The 21,348-nt window shown below is 43.2% G+C and overlaps 1 protein-coding gene across 1 annotated transcript in view; it reads left to right on the top strand.

Moving 5' to 3' along the window:
• Positions 1-21,348, top strand: part of DOCK2 (dedicator of cytokinesis 2) — a 358,186-nt gene that overhangs the window by 15,133 nt on the left and 321,705 nt on the right. Inside the window, exons 2-6 of the mRNA XM_054568066.1 lie at positions 4,814-4,897; positions 14,691-14,731; positions 15,879-15,934; positions 16,408-16,504; positions 18,425-18,573. Of these exons, the coding sequence (XP_054424041.1) occupies positions 4,814-4,897; positions 14,691-14,731; positions 15,879-15,934; positions 16,408-16,504; positions 18,425-18,573 (427 nt within the window). The remainder of the gene's footprint in view (positions 1-4,813; positions 4,898-14,690; positions 14,732-15,878; positions 15,935-16,407; positions 16,505-18,424; positions 18,574-21,348) is intronic.

The following is a 21,348-nucleotide window of genomic DNA, read 5'->3' as shown; positions in this document are numbered from 1 at the left end:
TGTGATCGCTGTTTTCATTGAATCCATAAGTTTTAGTACGTTGTGTTTTCATTTTCCTTTGCCTCAAAATACTCTCTAATTTTCCTTGTGAGTTCTTATTTCACCCATTCATTGGTTGTTTAAGAGCATGTTGTTTAATTTTCAAATATTTATGTATCTTCTGGTTTTCTTTCTAGTATTCACTTCTAGCTTTATTCCTTTGTGTTTGGCAAAGATGCTTTATGATTTCATTATTTTTAAAATTTCTTAAGACTTGTTTTGTGGCCTAACATAAGGTATATTCTGAAGACTCTTCCTTGTACACTTGAGAAGAATGTGTATTCTGCTGTTGTAAAATGGAGTGCACTGTATATGTGTAGGTATCCTTATTTATTATATGTCAAGTCCTGTCTTTCTTTATTGATTTTTATGCCTAGTTGTTGTGTCCACTACCGGTAATGGAATACTGAAGTCTTTAATTATTATTGTATAACTGTTTATTTGTCTCTTCAATTGTGTCAATGTTTGCTTCATATATTTTAGCATTCTGTTATTAGATGTATATATGTCTATAATTGTTACATCTCATTTGTGTATTGGCTCTTTTGCCAATATATAATGTCCTTCTTCGTCTTTTGTAATAATTTTTTACTTAAAATCTCTTTTGTTTAATATTAGTACACCCCTCACAGCTCTCTTTTTCATTATTACCCTTTTTTTTCATTCCTTTACTTTGACCCTATTTTTGTCTTTGGATCTAAAGTGAATCTCTTGTATATAATATATAGTTGGTTTATGGTGGTTTTTTGTTTTGTTTTATTTTTTAATTCTTTCTGTCAGTCTCTGACTTTTGACAGGAGGGTTTAATCCATTTACATTTAAAGTGAATATTGGTAAGGAAGGACTTACTTCTTCCATTTTGCTATTTTAAACACACACACACACACACACACACAAACACACACATACACACATGTCTTGCATTTTTTTGTTTCTCAATTCTTTATTTCTCCTTATTTTGTGTTTAATGGATTTTTTTTTTAGTTTACTCTTTTTATTCCCTTCTCATTTACTTTCTTCTATATTTTTAGTTATCTTCATAATGGTTAACCCGGGGTTTACATTAATGTTATACATTTATAACCATATAGTTTGAGATAATACCAATTTAGCTTCAATATTATACAAAATATCTTCTTCTGTATTGTTCCATTTTCATAGTGTATTTACATTATCATAGATTTATAATTAATGTTTTATGCATTCAGTGACCAATTATAATTACAATTGGTCACTGAGGTCTCCAAATTGTTTTCTCAATTATCTATTAGTGATGAACTCCCTGATTTTGTTTATCTCAATTTCTCCCTCATTTTTGAAGGATATAGAATTCTTGATCGATGTTTTGTTTTTTTTTAATTCAGCATTATAAATATGTTATTCCACTGCCTTCTAGCTTTTATGGTTTCTGAAGATAAATCGTTTGATAAATTTATTGAGGATTCTTTGTACATGATGAATTGCTTCTGTCTTGCTGTTTTTGAGGCTCTGTCTTTGTCTTTTGTTTTTGACAATTTAACTATTATGTCTCAGTGTATATCTCTTTTAGTTTATCCTGCTTGCATTTCATTGAAATTCTTGGGTGTGTATATTCATTTATTGCATCAAATGGAAATTTCTGGCTATTTTTCCCCCAAATATTCTTTTGCTCCCTTTTTCTCCCCCTCCTCTCATTATGAAACTCCCATTATGTGAATATTGGTGTGTTTGGTAGTGTTCCACAGGTCACTTAGGCTCTGTTCATTTTTCTTTATTCTTTTTTCTTTCTTATCTTCAGTCTGGCTAAGTTCAAGTGACGTATTTCCAAGGTCATTGATTCTCTCTTCTCCCTGCTCATATTTACTGTTGAATCTTTCTAATGAATCTTTCACATTTGTTATTGTACTTTTTGGCTCCAAACTTTCTATTTGATTCATTTTTATCATTTCTGTCTGTTTAATGATATTCCTTATTGTTTGAAACATTATCTGATTACCTTTAGGGTTTTTTTGTCCATAGTTTTCTTTAGCTGTTTGAACGTATTTAGGACAATTGATTTAAAGTCTGTTGTGTAAGTCTAATAATGTCTATCCTTCTTCAAGGACAGTTTCTATTTTTTTTCCTGTAAATGGGACACAGTTTTTTTGTTTCTTTACATGCTTCATAATTTTGTGTTAAAAACTGGATATCTTGAATGTTATAATTGCTAACTTGGATGTCAGTTACTCCTTTCTTGCCAGGGCTTGTTGTCACTGCTTAATAGAAGTTGTAGTAGTTTATTCTGTGACTTTTCTAAAGTATTATTTGTTGTATGTGGTCACTGAAGTCTCCAAATTCTAGAGTTGAAAGAAAAAAAAATCTGGTCTTTTAGCTGGACTCTGCATATGTATTGGGACATGCCTTCAAGGCCTCGCCAGGCCATTTACAACTCTGTCTTAGCCTGCATTTCCTAACTGCATGGAGCTTGAAGGTCAGCCAGAGTTGAGAGTTTAGAGCTTTCTTTATATTCTTTCTCATCATGCATCCAACCTGTACATGGCCTCTAGATCCCCTGGTATTGATATATCTAGTTATTCTTCAGAGCTCTTATTACCTCAAGTGTTTCAATTCTAAACCTTTCCTCCAAGGCTTATTGTTTGCCCCAACTTACATTCTTTGCCCCATGTGCAAGCAAATAGTTCTTTTGCTTTTAAATGTATTTAACCAGTGCCCTTTGCATAGCTGCTTTTCTGCTCTGATAGAATCCCAAGTCAGGAAAATAAAGTCAGGCTCATGGCTTTAGTCCTTCAGAGAGCCTCCAAGAAGGTCAAAACAGACAGCTATAATTTCTTGGGACAAGGGCCACTCTGCTCCCTACAACCCCAGGAAGCCATACCAGGGACATCTTTAAGACTGCCACTGAGATGTGGAGTAGAGGATCGACAAGGACAAATTAAAATATTACAAAACTTTACCAGGTTTCAGTTGTCTTTTTCTTGATTAGCCATTTGCTTGGTTGCTATGCACCTTTACCTATTTTCCAGAGTTCTGATAAAATTGATTCTGACAGTTTTTGTGAGTATTTTTTTTAATTGCTTCCTTGGAGGAACAGGCATTTGGGGCTGGGGAGATATTTTTAGGTGATAAGAGTGTTCTAAAATTAATCATGGTGATGGTTACACAACTCTGTGAATAAATAATTAAATTATATGCTTACAATGGACAAATTTTATTTCAATAAAGCTATTACCAAATAAATAAAATCACTCCAGTTTCCCATTCTCTTGGAATAAAGCCCAAATTCATCATGAGCCCTGCGTGACCTGTTCCCTGTTTTCCCAGCATTATCCGTGTCTCATGTCAACCCTCCCCCCACCCCACCCCCATAGTCCATCCACAGTCATCTTCTTTATGCTCTCTGCATACATGTGCCTCCCTTCCTTGGCGCATTTGCACATGATGTTCCCTTTTTCTGAAATGCCCTTCCCTGTGCTGTCCCCATAGCTGCTTTGTTTAAGTCTTACATTTATCAGGGAGGCCTTTCCTCACTGCCTTGGTGAAAGTTAATATCTCCTGTTATTTTCTACCAGGCTCTATTTGTTTTCTCCATGACATGTATCGTATTTGTAACCTCATATTTATGTGTGTATTCACCAAAAGAGCAAAATCAGTGCCTAGTATGTGCCTGACACATCATGATTGCTTACTGAATATCTGCTGTACAAATGGACAATGACTACCTTATAGGATGATACCGTCCCCCATCCTAAGGGTCTTTCCTTAAATCAAACCATATACGTTGTTCTTGAAAAACTCCCAAGTTGGGGGTTCCATGTCCGCCCTCGGAAAACAGGTTGCATCCCTAGTCTAGGTTACCAGTGCAGCCTGGTCCTCACTTAGCAAGTGATGCAGAGAAGGGCCTGAGCACTGCAATGGTATGGCCTGACCTCCTCTTCCAAGGGACCCGCCAAATTCCTGACCACACAACAGGGACTCTCTTCATAGGCTACTGCTCCCCAGGACCTGACAGTGTAAAGGCATGAGAGGGCAGAGCACACTGTTGAATATTAAAAACTCATCTGAGTTCCTGCCAACCATTAGGAAATGGGGGTCAGTATGGCCTGAGTAAGCCCAGGAGTTCTCCTAGAGGAAGCAGGCCTCTTTTCTGAAGGATTTAGGATTTACTTTGGTGAAGGCTAAGAGACAGGAATCTTCAGCTAGAGGAACACAGGCTGGTTAGGCCTGGGTGGAAGCAAGAGAGGGCTTCTGTGGACGATGGAGGTTGTGTGGCTTTTGAGTGGTGGAGAGACTGTGGAATAATTGGGGAGCAGCAAGGACCCTGTTGTAGTGGTCGAGAATATGGCGGTTTGATACCGATTTTCCTGTCATTTCCTAGCCTGAAGACTTCGGCCAAATTGTTGAAGCTCTCAGAGCCTCTGTTTCCTTGTCTGTAAAACATGATCACAGTTTGTACCTCACAAGGTTGCTGTGAGGAAGGGATGAGAAGATACACCGAGTGCATGCCAGGCGCACAGGAAGAGGTCAGCCCACGGCAAGCGATAGCAACACCCTCCTGGTCGCTCAGACTGGAGTGCATGACCTGCGCAAGGGAGAGGTCCAGTGTGGCCAATGAGCAGAGGCCGGTAGGAGCCAGGCTGGGCCCGACCTGGCTCCTGTGGTGGGCAGTGGGTTGGCTTTGATTAGACCACGTGGGCTGCATGGGCGTCAGGGAAACTCAAGGCAGGGAGAGCAGGAAGGAGCAGAGGTCCTCAGTGTCTGGAAGTCTCACCAAGTTGCTTTTCTCTCCATCTCACAGCTATATACAACTTCCAAGGGAGTGGAGCCCCCCAGCTCTCCCTGCAGATTGGCGACACAGTACGCATACAGGAGACCTGTGGAGGTGAGTCACTGGCCCCGGCGACCCTCGGAGGCCAGCGCCTTGGCTGATGGTATCGGGACGCCCTCAGTGCAGAGCCAGCCCCTCCAGTCCTCTCTTGGAACCGGCAACTTTGTGTGCTCTATTTAAATATATTTTGCTAATATTAGTCATTAGAATTTCCTGAAAATAACACTATGTTATTTTAGGAATTTATGTTTCCTGACATAAATCCTGACAGGTGAGGCCTGACTGGGTGGTTTGATAGGACAGTTTCGGCCTGTGACAGCTTCTAGATATACTTCTTTATTAGCATCGATACCACTCTAATGGAAAATCAACATTATTAGTGATTCCAGGAACACTGCTGTGCTGGGCGTTGTGCCTGGTCCAGGGAGCAAGGCCTGCTCCCTTCGTCAATCTGGGAGCCCTGTCTTAAGCAAGTGGCATCTCTTTCTTCCCACAGAGGTGCCATCCTCTTATGAAGCCCAGTGTCCACTGGGCTGCATCAACCTACGGTGGTGGTGGTGGTGGTGACAGCGATGGCAGTGGCAGGAGGTTCCTTTTAGAATCTGCACAAAGGCTAATGGCGTTGGACTCATGAGTCGGGCCATTAGAAGTCAATGTGTATCACCCATGCCAGTGATATTCTTGATGATGGGAACATGGCTTGGGAGTAAGGACCAAACGAGCTTGCTTATGTGTGGGCTGCAATCGGGCAGTCGCTCCCAGTTGCACCAGCACGAGGCTGCTCATCATCCTCCTTCGTGGAGGGGATCGAGTGCGTTTTCCCTGTGGCCTGCAGGGCAGAGCAAGGAGAAGGAAAAGAGCCGTGAGCTGAGCACCCTGCCACTCCGCACCCTGCCCCGGTGCCCCCCCCCAAGAGGCCCTCCTCCTCCGGCCCTGGGGTGGGAGGGAGCAGCAGCAGGCGGGAGGCAGGCGTGCTCCTCTTCCTCCAGGGGAAACAGGGAGCCCAGGAAAGGAGGGTGCCGACAGGACTAGCCATCTTTGGGTTCTCACCACATTGAGGTCGGGGGCCCTGTGCTAAGTCCTTCATAATACGTTACTTCAGTTACTCCTCATGGGGACAAGGAGGAGCTCCAGTGCAGGGTGAGCTGTATGAGTACCAAGGCAACTCTGCAGATTGTTGCAGGGCTGCACGTGACACACATGTGCATGCATGCACACACACAGACATGTACACATGGACACAGACACACAAAAAGTGAACAAAAAACCTTTTTTTTGGGGGGTGGGGGATGAATTTAATATGTCAAAACACCTTTAAAGGAGTTCTGGAGAAAATGAGAACTTTTGTTCATCTTCTTTACATTGACCTTCTGCTTTAGTATGAGCTATTTTGGATTATGTATGAGAGGATACCATGTACTTTTCAGTGTCCAGGCCTCTGAAGATCCCTGTCTGGCCGTGTTAGAACCTTTTATACGCAGAGCGAGTGAAACCGGGGCGGAGTTGGGGGGGGCATACTTTCCTACAGACTCAGGTCTGTGATTCCAAACGCCCTGCCCCCTTCCCACACTGCATGCCTTTTTTCTGCAAATCTAGCTCTGCCCAGTGGCAGAGAGGCAAACACCAGGTGTCTACCGAGGGCAAAGAGTGAAAACAAAAGCAGCGAGACAATTCTCGTCAGTGTCTTTCAGGCGCTACTGATCGCGACTGCTGAGAAGCAGTCATGAGGCCTCACATTTGCAGGTGCAGAACCGAGGCTCAGGGAGAAGTGACTGGCCCAGAGTCACACAGCCAGTGGCCGCTCCTCCACGCCACGCTTGTGACCCACACGCTCTTTCCTCCAACCCATGCCCACACGGCGATACAGGCACCTCAGTAATTAGACTTCCTCTCTCACAGTTTTGAATGGCAGACAGGTTATTTTCCTCTTGTTCTTGTGCAGTTTCCCTGGAGACGGAGCTGGAGGGCAGCCCCCTGGCCACACAGGTAGCACGTGGCCAGTCTTCCCCGATTGCAGCCTGGCCTGGGGTCCCGCCCTCAGAAAGGCTGCGCTTGCTGAGCCAGGCCGCCTTTATTTGTCTTTGGGGTTCGCATCCTTGCTGCTCACCTGGTTTTGCCCTTTTAATTTTATTTGATTGGGCTTATTTTAATGGATCCTTGTAATAATACCTTTCTAGAAAGAGCTGGGCATATTTATCTAGTACGTGATTGCCAGTTCATGAATACTTTGAAAATACAATGTTCAGAATTCTGTTAGGATGATTCTGTATGTCTGAGGAATTAGTATGCAAATTATTAGGCTCACCCCCAAACAGAGCTTTCACCCTGGAATTTTTGGAACGCTAAGGTTTCCCTCAGGGCCTTGGGCCACTAAGGGTTCTGAGATCAGGCCTGGTGTTGTCTGCTTTGCGGTCAGGGCATTCTACCTCTGCCTCTGATTGAAACGGTTCCTTCGCAAATATAAAAGATGTGAAAACCACAGTTTTAGTCAGAAGTTAGTCAAACTGGTGTAATAGAAAGAACTTGGGTGTGGCCATGAAACCCTCTCATAGAGACCTACTCTCAACATAAGAAATGTCCAAACCCGTAGAGAATTTTTATGAGTCTATTTGAGTCGATAGGACCATATATGCCGGAAGCAAGAGCTCAAATGCTCTGGAGAATAACAGTTTTGCAGTTTCTTTTCTGCATTTGAAATTAAGGAGGGAACATGAGGACAATGGCATGGAGGTGGGAAAAAGCAAGGTGGTGGTGGGTTACACGGTAGGTAACAAGATCATGTGCTTTCTTGAGGGTGGTTACAGTTTATGTCAAAGATGTGTAAATTTACATGGCCAGAAATGAGGGACAGGCCTTGCTTAAGGCAAAGGTAACCCGTTTACTAAAAAGCTACATGCCTGGGATGTGACTAGCCACCATGGCCTGCCTAGTTAGGAATTTATGATCATAATCACCCTGTGGGATTACTTTCCATAGAACACCCTTTTTTTTGTCACACTACTTGAAAAATAAAATCCAGTCAATTGAGAGATGAATCAAAATTTTAAAATATTAGAATTGCGGAGCTGTGAAAAGGAAATGATGGTGAACACTGAGCCCAAATGAATCAACTTATAAAAACTAGTATTGAAAGTCATATTTATGGCTACCAAAAAGAATGTAACTGTTAAGAAACTGGGCAATTAAAAACAGCTAATAAAATTGTGATGCGGAGAGAGGAATGAAAGAGTAGATTAACTCCACGATATCACTTTTGTAGCAGAGATGGTCAGTATAAACTAGAAATAAAACATGTAATTTAAAAAAAGCCACAACCATTCATTTTTTTAATGCTTTTCATAATTATTTTCATTTTAGAGGAGTTTTTAGTAAATCTTTTTTATGAAGAAGCATTTAATTGAAGTTTCAACATTTCCTTCAATTTCGCTTCATTTCTTTTTCTTCTATTTAATACAAATAAAATTAAGTTTGAGATTCGTATTTACATAGTATCTTTACTATATGCTGACCTTTATGAGAGCATTTAAACATTGTATTTCATCTATTTATCCATCTGTCATTTTGTATATTAAATATAAATGAAAGTTGACTGGAATGATATTAACAGTGTTTTTCTTTTTCTAGAGAAAGAGAATCATGGTAATGAGATTCACCATTATTCTTTTAGATTTTATATCTATATTTTTCTGTTTAGTTTAAATTCTTATAATGGCATATGTCAATTTCAGACAAAAATAATACAGACTTAATAATTCGAAGCACATATCTCCAGATATTAGCAATGATTAATTTTAGGTGATAGGAATGTGAGTAATTGTTATTTTAATGTTATTCTTTGTACTTTCCAATAGTTTTAAAATCTCTCCTCCCTGCCCCTGGCCCTGGCCCCCCAAAACATGGAAAGAGCATGGGCTTTCAGATCAGAGAGTAATTCTTTGCCCCACCACCCACTAGCTGAGTGATCTTGAGTAGGTGGGCTTCTGTTTTCTCATTTGTGAAATAGATTATTACCACCTTACTCCTGGGTTTGTTAAGAGAAAAAGTAAGAGAAAGTAGAGAAGCTGTCTAGTACCATGCCTGTGTCTTAGTGCTCTCTCCTGGTTAGTTCCTTCCTTTCCCCGTTACGGAGAGCTGCGTTGAAACTGAAAGGTATGCATCTTTACCATATGGCCCAGGGAACCCTGAAGCTGGCTGTCTCCTTGCCTGGAATGGGTGAGATAGCCCTGCCTTGTGTCTGTCATAAGTTTACTCAGCTTGATAGACAGTGAAAGCAAAACCCTGACCTGGAACCTTAGACATGAGTGACTTTCCTTTCACTAGAGCTGAGGCATTTTGATTAAGTTGTTATTATGAAGATAATATTTTGTTGTGATAAAAAATTAAACAGTTTAGAAGGATACCTGTTGCTAAGGCTTAGACTTCCTTATGCTTATTGCTTTGTCCATGTTCCACCTCTCAGGATGCTGCTTCTACCCAGAGGCAGCATAAACATTATGTGTCCTTATTTCAAATGTGGAACACACATGTAAATGTTTATTGAACAGTCAGAACTCCTGGGGCGGGAGCATATAAAAGCAGTGTTATTTTCCCCCAGTCACTTCCTTCAATCTCACTTGATGGACATCTTTCCTGATATTTAATGATGTCTCAAAAGAAGACTTCTATCCCATGTCCCGCTTAATGTTCTCCTCCTCCTTCCCTTTCCCCAGCTTAAACAAAACTGAGGGTGGGAGTTTGAGGTTCTCTCTTTCCAATTCTCTGTCTTCCTTGATCGAGTGGACCCAAAGATCAGTGAGTGCCCTGCACAAGCAGCCGTGTAGCTGGGGAATAAGATGCCAGCTGCCCCCAGCATCTCTGGGTGGGTCTCCTGGGCTGCGCCCCCACGCTTGGGCCTGTTCTGGGCTATGAGGGAGCTATACCATGCCCTCCTCAGGTGACGACAGCCACCGCCAAAGATCTGCCTGTCTCTCCCGATTACATCGACTGTGGTAGTGGGATGTTCTTTGGAGATAGCCTGGCTTGTCCAGACTCTTCTTTATAAACCCTTCACAGGAAATGTCTGCTCTACCCTATTATTTGCTACCTGAGTCTTTCTGTAATAACAGGGAAAGTCCCATTCCATCTACTTACACACACACTATCCTAGCCATAGGGGCCCACTTTGGTGGGGAAGAGACTGGGATATCTAGAGGGTGGTCCCCAAGGAACTTTTGAATTTTACTTACTGGTAAAGTGAAACAAGGGGAAGGGGTGAAGGAGGAGGCTGACACGGGGTCTTATTTATTTTTTTAAAGTAAGGCATAGCTTTTGTTGTTCACTAGAAATGGGACTACCAGGGGTGTCCAAACTTTTGGCGTCTCTGGGCCACACTGGAAGAAGAAAAGCTGCCTTGGGCCACACATTAAATATACACACACTAATGAAAGCTGATGAGCAAAATAAAAGCTTTTAAGTAGAATTATGATTTTGTGTTGGGCCTTATTCTTAGCCATCCTGGGTCACATGCGGCTTGCGGGCCACGGATGGGACACCCCTGCAAAGAACCTGAAATCCACACCCTTTCTAAGGTCAGGTGTGTCATATAATACCATTCTGAGACTTGCTCTGCTCACTTACAAATGCCTGGGCTCCTTTCTAAGTCAGCACATGTGCATTGCCTCATTCTTGGTTCAGCGTCATAGAGCTACTTGTAGAGCAGGGTACACTCCAAGGCAAATAGCAGCTTCCATACTAACAACTCCATCGAGAGTGATCTTGTCCTGTCTAAGTTCTTTGCTTTTAGAGTAAGAGGGGGACACTATGAGCACTAACAGGGTATATATTTTTTTTAAAGAGCCACTTTGCAGGAAGACAGTCCTTTGTTCAGGTCTGTCCTACAGACAGGTCTCTGTGAAGGGACTCCATCTTCCGAAGTAGAGCTGTTCCATGATGGCAGTTTGTAAGCAAAGTGTTCTTTCCCAAATGAGCACAGGGCTAAAATGCCAGTTAGCATCCAATATGCCAAATTGGAAGCATGTCTCGTGGACTTTGTTGTTATGAAAATATGTCAAAATGATTTCGCTAAAAAAATATTCAAAATCTGTAGGTTCTGGAAATAAAATGGAAAGTATGCCCAATTTTCTCTGGTTAATGATGATGATAGATTTTAAAAGAGAATGGCACTCGCTAACTTTTGAACATTTACTATATGCCAGACACTGAGGACACTCTGAATTCCTTATCTAGGGTAAGTTTTGTGAGACAGGTACTATCATTACCATTTTATAGGTAAGGAAACCGAAGCTCAGAGAAATGCAAGAACTTGCCTAAGATCTCACAGACAGTAAATTGGAGATCTTTATTCCAATCCAGGCTTTGATTTCAGAACTTACACTCTTACCCACTGACAGATACTAGCTTCTGTTTGATCTTAATATTATTAGATATTGCAATCATACAGGAAAGTAAAATATACCCAGGCACTCCCCACTCAGGTAAACAAATATTAACATTTTCCATGCCTACTGCAGTCATTTTTTTTTAAGCAACAAAAATTTTAGATGCAGTTAAAAAACCCTGTTTGTCCCTCCCTATTCCATTCTATCTTTTTTTCCACATCCTGAAATTGGGGTATTTTCTTCCCCTACAAAGTTTTGTACCTTTCCCAGACATATTTACCTTCATTATCCTGTTTAAAAGTAGTTTTTGCAACTACCCTGTGGGGTAGGGGTTATTGCCCTCATTTTACAGATGAAAACACTGAGGCTTAAGTGACGCAACCAAAGATCATCCTGCAGGGAGATGGCAGAGAGAGGACTGGATTTCTAGGCCATGGATTCTTTTTTGGTGTTAGGGGATATTTTTAATCTCTCCTTGCCCCAGCCCCCACCACCACCTTCAGCTCCAAGGTGATTAGAGAATTTAGATACATTTTATTTTGGTACTTGGGGTGGGAAGGGAGGACAATTTGAATATTTTGGTACTTCATAGTTGTCCAGAATTTCCTTTTCTCATCTTCCCCCAAGATGAACTTTGTGAGTTTTTTATGTAAAAAAAGAAGGCCTATTACATGGATAGGATCAGCAAAAAAGCCCTTGCTATTATTCAGTTGGAAAGAATGTTGAGCCCCGGGGCGAGTCCCAGAGTAGGTTGAGTGGTGGGCTACACTGAGCCTGCCTTTGATCAAGGTCCGTTGACCTAGATTTGTCCCTGACTTGGCATTGTGTGCCAACTATTGCTATCTGCCCGGTCAGGTCTTAGAATAGAGCTGGGTAGAGCTGACAGTTGACCAGGTTAGGCAACTGACTTCAGAAGGTCACAGTGGCCAATGATCCGGCAAGGGTAGCGATGACAGCAAAAGCCCCAAGAATAGCCCTGAAGCAGCTGATGCAATGTCATCAGCTAGCAAGAAAAGATGGTTGTAAGCCCTTCTCAGCAAGGATCACTGGGGTTCATTTCTGAAAGCTCCTGGCCCACTGCCATGAGCAGGATAGCTGCACAATCAGCATTGGTTGAGCTTGAATCTGAGAGCCCGAGTGTGTATCCGGGGGCAAGAGTCAATTGACTCCTTGCTCAGGGGTGGGCATCAGGAAATCTACAAGGTACGCACAGGTAACTGATACCCCCAGTGACGGAGATACAGATGTGGGTGTGAGCTTTGTGTAGGGACTATTTGTCCCTTGATCACTTTCCACTTTCTGGTGGATTTTGGTGGCCTTGGCAATCAAGTAGATTCAGGTCATTGCAACCAAGAGACCCTTATTTATTTGTGCTGAAAGAAAATGTTATCTTTGTGCCCATCTCATGGGGGACATGTGGCAGAGTAGCTTTGAGGGGTGGCTTTGAAGCCACACAGACATACCCTTGAACTCTGACTGTGTGATTTAGCCAGTAGATCAATTGACTTGAATCTCAATTTCTTCACTTATAGACCGGGAATGATAATACTTAGCTCATTGTACTGATATGAGGACTAAGTGAGAAAATGCATGTACAACACTTTGTGTACAGCTTTGCATGAATTAAATGATCAATAAATGGTAGCTAGTAATATTATAGAAATGCAATGATACGTAGTTGGTGGGATGGGGAAGAAGCGTGAGAGTGCAGAGTTATAGATTGTCATTTCTGAAGTCAGATACTTGGTCTTAAATCTCAATTGTATCACCCATTAGCTGTGTGACTAAGCAAGTTTCTCAGTCTCTCTGTGCCTCTCTGTTTTCATGTGTAGAATTGAGACAGTAACAGTACCAACTTTATAGCATCGTTGTGAATATTAATTTATAATTTGAAAAACAAAACAAAAAACCTTACCAGAGTTCCTAGCACACAGCAAGCACTCAGAAAGGATAAGAGCTATTGTTAATGGCTGATTATCACCAATAGTTCTGGAGAAATCACCAGGAGTGTGAAAATAAAATGTAACACTTCATAGAGTGGTAAGTTTTTCACCACTGGAAGTGTTCAGCTAGAAAACAGCTTAGTGGGATTGTAATTTGGGGGATTCATTTGTTGGAAAGATGAAAATCTTAGGAACCACTAGGCTTCTTCCTCTATTAAACAGGAAGCACGGCATGGTGGCTGCTTAGGTTCCATTCCTGACACTGTCACTAGCTATGTGACCCTGGGCAAGTTACTTAACTTCTCTGTGCCTCAGGTGGACCATACTTCTGTCCAAGGAGATAATTACTACAGGTCCTATCTCCTGTGATTGCTAGGAAGATTACAAGGCTTCCCATATGAAGAGTGCTTAGAATGGCACTTTATCCCAAACCTGAGAATCTTTTGCTCCAACCTGCATTCCTTTCTTTCTGTTTTCCCTTTCTCCTTTTCTCCTTTCTCTCACTTCCTCTTTCTCAAAATAGGAGTCACCGTGGGTCCCTGTTGCTTTAGGACTGTCTTTGCAAGCTGTCTCATGACAGGAGGGGTGACTTTGCATTTTAGGTTGTTTGTTTTGGGGCTCGCTCACATGCCTGTGGAGAACATATTTCAACTACAATCTGTCAGCTTGGTAATGAGGGTTTGCTAATGAGGCTCCCAACAGACACTTTTTATTTACCGAGATGACAAATGCCACTTCTTGGCTGTGCTTGAACCATTTCAAAGGCCGGTGGACTCATTATCATCATCAATACTTGCGGCACCTAGAGGTGTATTTTTTCCAAGGACGGCGTGTAATTTGGATTTGTGTTAATGGTATCATTTTTGATATTCCTGCAAAAAGAAGAATCTTCTCAAATTCCTGTCATTTTACCCATCCCTGAACTTGCCTGTTTGTAATGACTGACTTTTGCAAAGCACATTTTAGACATCCTCTGTGGCTGTTAGAACTGGGATATTATTTTAGGATGTTTGCCAGACTCCCTTCGCCTTTCTCTGTCCTTACAGCAGAGGTTGAAACCATACACATGGGCACAGGACCTCGGCAGGTGATGGAAAGAAGGGGCTGGGTAGAGGCTGGTGGGTTGGGAGCACCTGCTCTGTCTGATGGGGCCAGCTGTTCCTCTCTGCCAGCCACCTGTGGTCGTGGGGGAGCGCTGGCCGCCACCGCTGGACCTTCTGGGGGTTTGTTTGTTCGTTTGTTTTTTTTCAAAAGGAGGAGGAGATTTGCATTTATACGTGAAATTTCCATATTTTTAGATGCTTTTTAGAGATGTTGGCAACAAATTCAACAGCTTGTTGAAGCCCAGGGGCTTTCAGACTTTGATCTGCATCTAAGGTTTAAAGCAGCTTAGAGTAGTTTCTTTGCTAGTTAAAAACAAACAAACCTCCCCTTCCACTCCCCCAAGAAAAGAAACAACAAAAAACCAGCAACACACTTGTAAGAACAGATGAGAGAGAAACCTGTTTCTTTGTTTTCTCTTTGCAGACTGGTATAGGGGATACCTCATAAAGCACAAAATGTTACAGGTAAGATTAATTTGTTCTTATTTGGGACAGTCCTGGATATCTTCACGGTGCTGTTCCTCAGCACACTGGCCCCCCTCTCTCTTTGTGTTCTGTGCTCCCCACCCCGCCTTACGCCTTGGGATGCACTGGGCCTCAGCTCCCTCTTTCACTCCTTCCTTAAGGCCAACCTGCAGGACCCCCTTCTCCTGAAAGGTTTCCGTAGGTGCTGGTCACATCTGACCTCTCCCTTCCTTGAGCCTCCCGGTACTGTGCACATTTTATCTGAAATTTGTCTTCTACTGCCTTTCTTTAGAGTGGTTTGGGGAGACATCATTTCCTTACCTGTGTCTCCAACGTGACGGGAAGGACAGGGCCAGTCTCTGCCCTCGGAGAGTCCCGTTTTTCCAATCCCACACTACTCCATCATCCCCACAAGAGCAGGCACCTGCTTTGCTCATTCCTGACCTCTCGTGGCATCAAGTGCAGCGGCTGGATGTCCCTAGTGTGCCTGCTGGTTGCATTTATGGAGGAATTTCCAAATAACTGATAAACTTCTCTTGTTCACTGAGCCAAGCTTATGTAAAGAGCAATCATTAGATATGTCTTCCTTCCTTCCTGACGTGGTGTGTGGGGAGGCATGCCCCTACTTTACTCTCTAAAGAACAATCAAATAAATCCAGGGAGAAAGGGCTCTCAAATCAAACTAGTTCACATGCAACCAGGGATACTGTTGCTTCAGGACTTGACCTGCCAACTGTTGGTCATGACCATGAAGGGTGGCTCCTTTCCTAGAACTGGGCAGGCAAGGGGCTGGGCAGAGTGCCTTGTCTCTTGGAGTGAGTCTTTAAGGGCTCCTCTCTGGCCCATGCGATGAGATGAGTGTCCACCATGGGGTTGGAGCATCCTTTGAAATCTAGGGCTATTGCGGGGTCTCAAACAACTGATGGAGAACTGGGAACTGGATCTGAACAGGTGGATTTAGAATCCAGCCCTGCTCTCCTGACTCTGGGATTATTCCTTTCAAGTTTGAGCGTTTCACCAGTCGGTGGCTTTGGTGAAAATCATGAAGTCCCAGGGTCAGTTATTTCTGTAGGGATACGTCATTCCATTGTTATTTTATGTTATGTTACATATACTATGCTAAGTTATTTTATGTTATTTCCAACAGGGCATTTTTCCTAAATCCTTTATCCATATCAAAGAAGTGACAATTGAAAAAAAAAGGTATTTGTCATTCTTCACTAGACTTGATTCTTCAGTGCCTTATGGGATGTCTCTGTCCTGTCTGCTTTGAAAACATGACTTGGCAGATGTGATCCGTCTGTGTTCCTGCCAGTGTTTATTTGTGTTTACGTTTTCCCTCACCGAATCCAAATTGTTTCCTGCTCAGATCTGATTCTGAACCAGCAGTAGTAAGTTTGGAGAATCAAACTTTTCATTGGCAACTGCCTTTGAACTGTCCTAATTAGGTTAGTCCTGAATAATGAGCTTGAAGGGCCCACCCCCGTAAAGGAGGACCTCAGAAAGGAAGTCCCCTGCATTTGCATAATGTAATTGGTGTCACTGTTGGAGGCAGTTTAGTCTCATGACAGCAAGGACCCTCTCAGCAGCTGCCACTTAATGCAAATTTTCCAGCGTTTTGTCTTGTTAGCTCCTGGGTCTCAATTTCACACCATTTTCTCTTCCACCTTAAATAGAAATATTGAGAACATCATTCCTGCAGAAATTCCTCTGGCACAGGAAGTAACAACGACACTTTGGGAATGGGGCAGCATCTGGAAACAGCTCTACGTGGTGAGACTCATACCCTGTTCCCTGGGATGGAGGCTTCTTGCAGTCTCGGGTTCGGTTTTAATTTGGAATTGAGCCTTGAACAGAGCAGGCCAAGGTGGCTTCACTGATATAGCAGAACAAAGTATAGGAGGACACCGACACTCAGGAGAGGTTAGTTGATTTTCTCAAGGCCACACAGCGAGCTAGTGACAGAGCCATAATAAATGGGGGTCTGCTGTGACCCTTTTTTACACTAGTGCAAACATTACTAACCTGAGTATTTTTAGGGCTCACCTTGAGAGCTGTTAAAAAATGAAGCTTACATCATTGGGGCTCTGCATTTTAATAAACGCAGGGGATTTTGATTTTGTGGTCTGCTTATAAAACACCTTCAGAAATACTGTTTTCATTTGTTAATTAACTAATGGCTGTTGTCCTCAGATCTATGAGGAAGCTTTGACCCCAGAAAAACAGAGTGCATTTTGCATCTGTTTTTCCTGTATTGAAGTGAATCTAATTTTAAATCTTCCTTTGATGTTTCTAAAGTTCTAATGAAAGCAATTAGCTAAGAAAACCATTAAGCTGAGAGTGAAAATGTCAACCAAGACTTACTGCATATTTGTTACAGCATTGTGCACGCCTACTGTTGTACATGTGCTATTGTAGACTGAGTTTTACAGTCATACATGTTGACTCCTACAGGGATGTTTCATAATATATGGCAACTGATTCCTCCAGTTCTGTAAGTTCCTCAAAAGTTGTTAGGACTGTTTGGAGAGCAAACAGTAGACCTGAGGCTAATGTGGTTAATTTTTCACCTCTGCTACCCTTTTTAAAACATCACATACTCAGGCACCGTGGGGGCTTGGCATTTTCCCTTAAGACATCTTTGACAGCAAGCCCATCATGTACTTTACCCTATTAAAGAGGTCCTTAAACTTCCAATATTCCAGTATCTCCGTCTTGATTCTTGCCTTATCTACACACCATCTATGTAATATTTGCTTAATTCCTAAATTGGCTCCCTTTTTAGTAAACTTAAATAATTCCCATAAGGAACTGTACAGCAAGCTATTTCATTCCAGTTGATTCTTCAATACCAACTGGATGCCGTACAATTCAATTCACTGACTCCCCAGAGTTAGCGGCAGACTCCATACATAGGTTTAAGGGCTCAATCCTGCAAGATTTCTCCTCTAGGTTCTTTGGCTGGTCTAGTAATTAAATTGATATGAGGTAGCTTAATAGGAGAGAAAACAAATTTAATTTCATACTTACGGGGGACCCAAAGGTATGAGACTCAAAAGACAGCCAGGTAATTGAGGCTTGTAAAACATCCTGAGCTAAGGAGAGGGGCAAGGGCCTGGGGAAACACAGGGGAGGAAGCTCATTCACAGGAAGGCAGAGGAGATGCTTGGAAAACAGTTTGCCTTGTTCTGCAGGTAAGTTTCTTAGGTAAAAAGGTATATCTGGTAATAGCTCTCTTCCAGGTGCCAGCCCTCTCTCCAATGTAAATTTAGCAGTTAAGGGGGAAGTTAAGAACTTCTCCTGAATGCTGGCTTTTGATTGCCTTTAGCTCAAAATAAGCCTCACACTCAAGAGACAATTTGGGGTGGCAAAAGTTTGCTCCCCTTCACAGCAGATATTCATGGTATTCCTGCTCAGGTATCTTTTTGGATAAGTGTCAGAAATCACCTTTTCTTTAACCAAGAAATGATTGGGACTATTACCTTCGCTTTTGGGAAACCCTTGTGGCCCAGGGAACCGAGCAAGGGCTATGTCAATGACTAAGACGGCCACCCAGTTCTTTTGTAACTGGGTAGGAACCAGGGAGAATGTATAGCCATGGCCCCAACACGCTCCCCTGACCTGGGCACAGTTTACCAAATAGATGCCCAGGCATCTCCAACCCAGGTGATTGGGTTGTTTCCTGTCTCCTAGGCCAGCAAAAAGGAGCGCTTCCTCCAGGTGCAGTCCATGATGTACGACCTGATGGAGTGGCGGTCCCAGCTCCTCTCAGGAACTCTGCCCAAGGACGAGCTGAAGGAGCTGAAGCAGAAAGTCACATCCAAAATCGACTACGGCAACAAGTAAATGCTCTTCCTTCTAAAAAGATGCTCTCCTCTCCCCTCACCCTCCCTTTCTCCCACCCGAGAAGCTTGGTTTCATTTTTAGATGTGACTTTGCCACTCTCTATTTGGGAGAAGGCTGTTACCAAGGCCGCGCTTGTGTGCCTTTGTGATCACTCCCCTGGGACCCAGGGACAAGCAAGCGGAGAGAAGGCTTGCTTATGCATTAGTTATTACCCGGCTGAGAGATTTAGGACACTTATTCAACCTACTTCCAAGGGGCTGGGGAGCACAGTCATGCTAGCTCACTTTTGGCTTTGTTGTCATTTTGTTCCGGCATTTACAAAACTCTCCCTTAAATCCCAGTGTGAGATTTGATGTCCCTTCCCCATCCTAAATTATCCAAGCCACATGCCTACCTCATGCACCGTTACAAAAGTGGTTCTTCAAAAGGGATTAGCAGAAATTGGTTGGAGTTTGAATGCTGCGAAGTTAAGAAAAATGTGAAACAATTTTTTGAGACAGGACAACCCACTGATAATAATAACAGTGGTGATAATGTTTTAATTAACATTTAATCTGGGCTTTACTATACATCAGGCTTGATGCTAAGTGTTCTACATGCATTGTCTCATTTAATTCTTCCTGCAGCTCTATGGGCCATGCAGTTTTAGTGTCCTCATTTTTTTTCAGATGAAGAAACTGAGGCTCTTAAAGAGGTTAAGTGACTTGTTTGGAGTCACATGGCTAGTAAATGGCAGAACCAGAATTTCGATCCAGGTTGACTGGCTCCAGGGTCCATGGGCCTCACCACCATGCTACTTGGAGAGCATTTGAGTAGTGTAAAGGCTTCCCTTCCTTCCTGGTTATTTGAATGCCCACCAAACATCCTACTCATTTGTTTATTCACCACAGTAACAAACCTTGTTGAGCACTTATAATTGCCCTGATTTCCTGCTAAGTGTTGAGGCTATAGAGATAAAAGTTCCTGCCCACTAAGCGATCACAGTCCAATTAGGATTGAGCTACAGGTAAACTATTGATGTGTATTGTTATAAGTTTGATGGCTTAGGAAGCAAGATATTCTTAATTCGATTTGGAAAAGGAAGTCAAGGAAGGCTGCCTGGAGGAGGTGACTCCAAGCTGAATTTTGAAAGAAGTGTTAAGCAGGATAAAAGAAAAGAGAGAGTGAATGTACAAGTGGGAGGGGGGAGCATGGCAGTTCAGAAGACTGCAAAGTGGATCAAAAGGCTGGAACTTCCCTGAGGGGGGAAGTAGAAAGGGCCTATTCAATGTGCATGAGAAGAAAACTTCCCAGCGGCCAGGCTTTCTTGTCTTTGTCATGTGCACTAGGAAGAAGTTCCAAAGGGGAAAGTCAGTGGTCCAACTTGCAGCTGCTTCCCATCCCAGGGGCACAGTCCTTCTGCTGGCTCCTCTGCCGTCAGCCATCAAGCATGTCCAAATCTGCTTATATTGCACACCATCCCCAAGTGACAGGAAGAGTTTGCCATGCAGCTGCCGCCACCAGTGGTGCAGTGGCATTTGAGCCCAGCACAGCCGGTCATGTGGGAATCGAGGCAGTTTGTGCTGCTTTACCATAATGACATCTGTGACCTTCACTGAGGCTCTTGATGAAAAGGACCACGGGTGGAATAAATGATCTCCGCTCACAGGAAGCCTCTCTCGGGTTAGAGGCTTGCGCAGGCAAGGGCACCCTGAGCAATATTGCGGGTTGCCTCTGTTGCTGTTCCGGAGTTCCCCTAAGACATCCAGATGTCTACCTCATCTCTGTGTGCCAGGAGCAGGATCTGTACAGAGTAGGTGCTCAGGAAGTGGCAACTGCATGAGTGTGTGATTGCCGTGAGGGGAGAAAGGGAAGAAAGCAGCTCCTCCCCTAAGTCAGCCCCACCTCTGCAACCCAGACCAGCCCTGGGCTTTCAGTTTCAGGCAGTTCCCTTTGGGGAAGTGAGAGATGTTTGAGCAGACAGAGGCCCTGAGCGAAGGGGCCCCTTTCTTCTTGCTTCCCTTCCCCGAGGACTTCATCTGGACACAAGAGAGAGTCTGGCTTGTTGTCTTGGGGCCTCAGAGCTCCGATCCCGGGTGCAGTGGGCGGCTTCCTGAAAGTCGGAAGGCCAGACCTCTGGTTAGAGCGTCAGGAAGCACAACCTGAGAGCCAGGGAAGCATGACAGAGAACTAAGTCTGGGAGGAGGGACCAGAATCAGCCTATTTCTTCCCCCATTCACTCCATTCCTGCATTTAGACACCAAAATTTTGTTGAGGACCGAGTGGCCCCAAGGACATTGACAAAATGAAGCCTCAGGTACATATTTCACGACAACAAAACGCAAGGAGAACAGTAATAACTTACTGAGTTCTTCTTCTCTGCCAGGTACTGTTTTAAGGACTTACCATGTATTAATTCAGTTAAGTCTCATGACAGCACCCTATTTCTCTGATGAGGAAACTGAGGCTCACCGAGTGATTAGGTCATTTTGCCAGGGAGCACTGACATTTGAGGCAGGTAGCTCGACTCCAGGGTTCAAGTGCTTAATGACCACATTGTACTGCCTTCCAAGGACTCTGTGGGTTAGTGAGAGAGGGAAGTACACAGACATTTGAGTAGGAAGTCATGCATTTCTTGAGAGGAGGAAGCATGAAGGAGGCTGGGGATGGGAAGTAGGGCAGGGGGTGATACCTCTGAATCTAACAAGACGAGCAGGAATTATTAGGTGAAGAACTGCAGAGGGGAGAGAGAGAGAGAGAATGTGGGAGGAGCTGAGAGATGAACATGAACT

The sequence above is a fragment of the Pteronotus mesoamericanus genome, unplaced genomic scaffold (assembly GCF_021234165.1).
Source record: "Pteronotus mesoamericanus isolate MK-2021 breed Mesoamerican mustached bat unplaced genomic scaffold, CSHL_Meso_final contig_2, whole genome shotgun sequence".
NCBI classification, from domain to species: domain Eukaryota; kingdom Metazoa; phylum Chordata; class Mammalia; order Chiroptera; family Mormoopidae; genus Pteronotus; species Pteronotus mesoamericanus.
The sequence above is the reverse complement of the archived record's forward strand: the minus strand, read 5'-3'. Positions and strand labels throughout refer to the sequence as shown.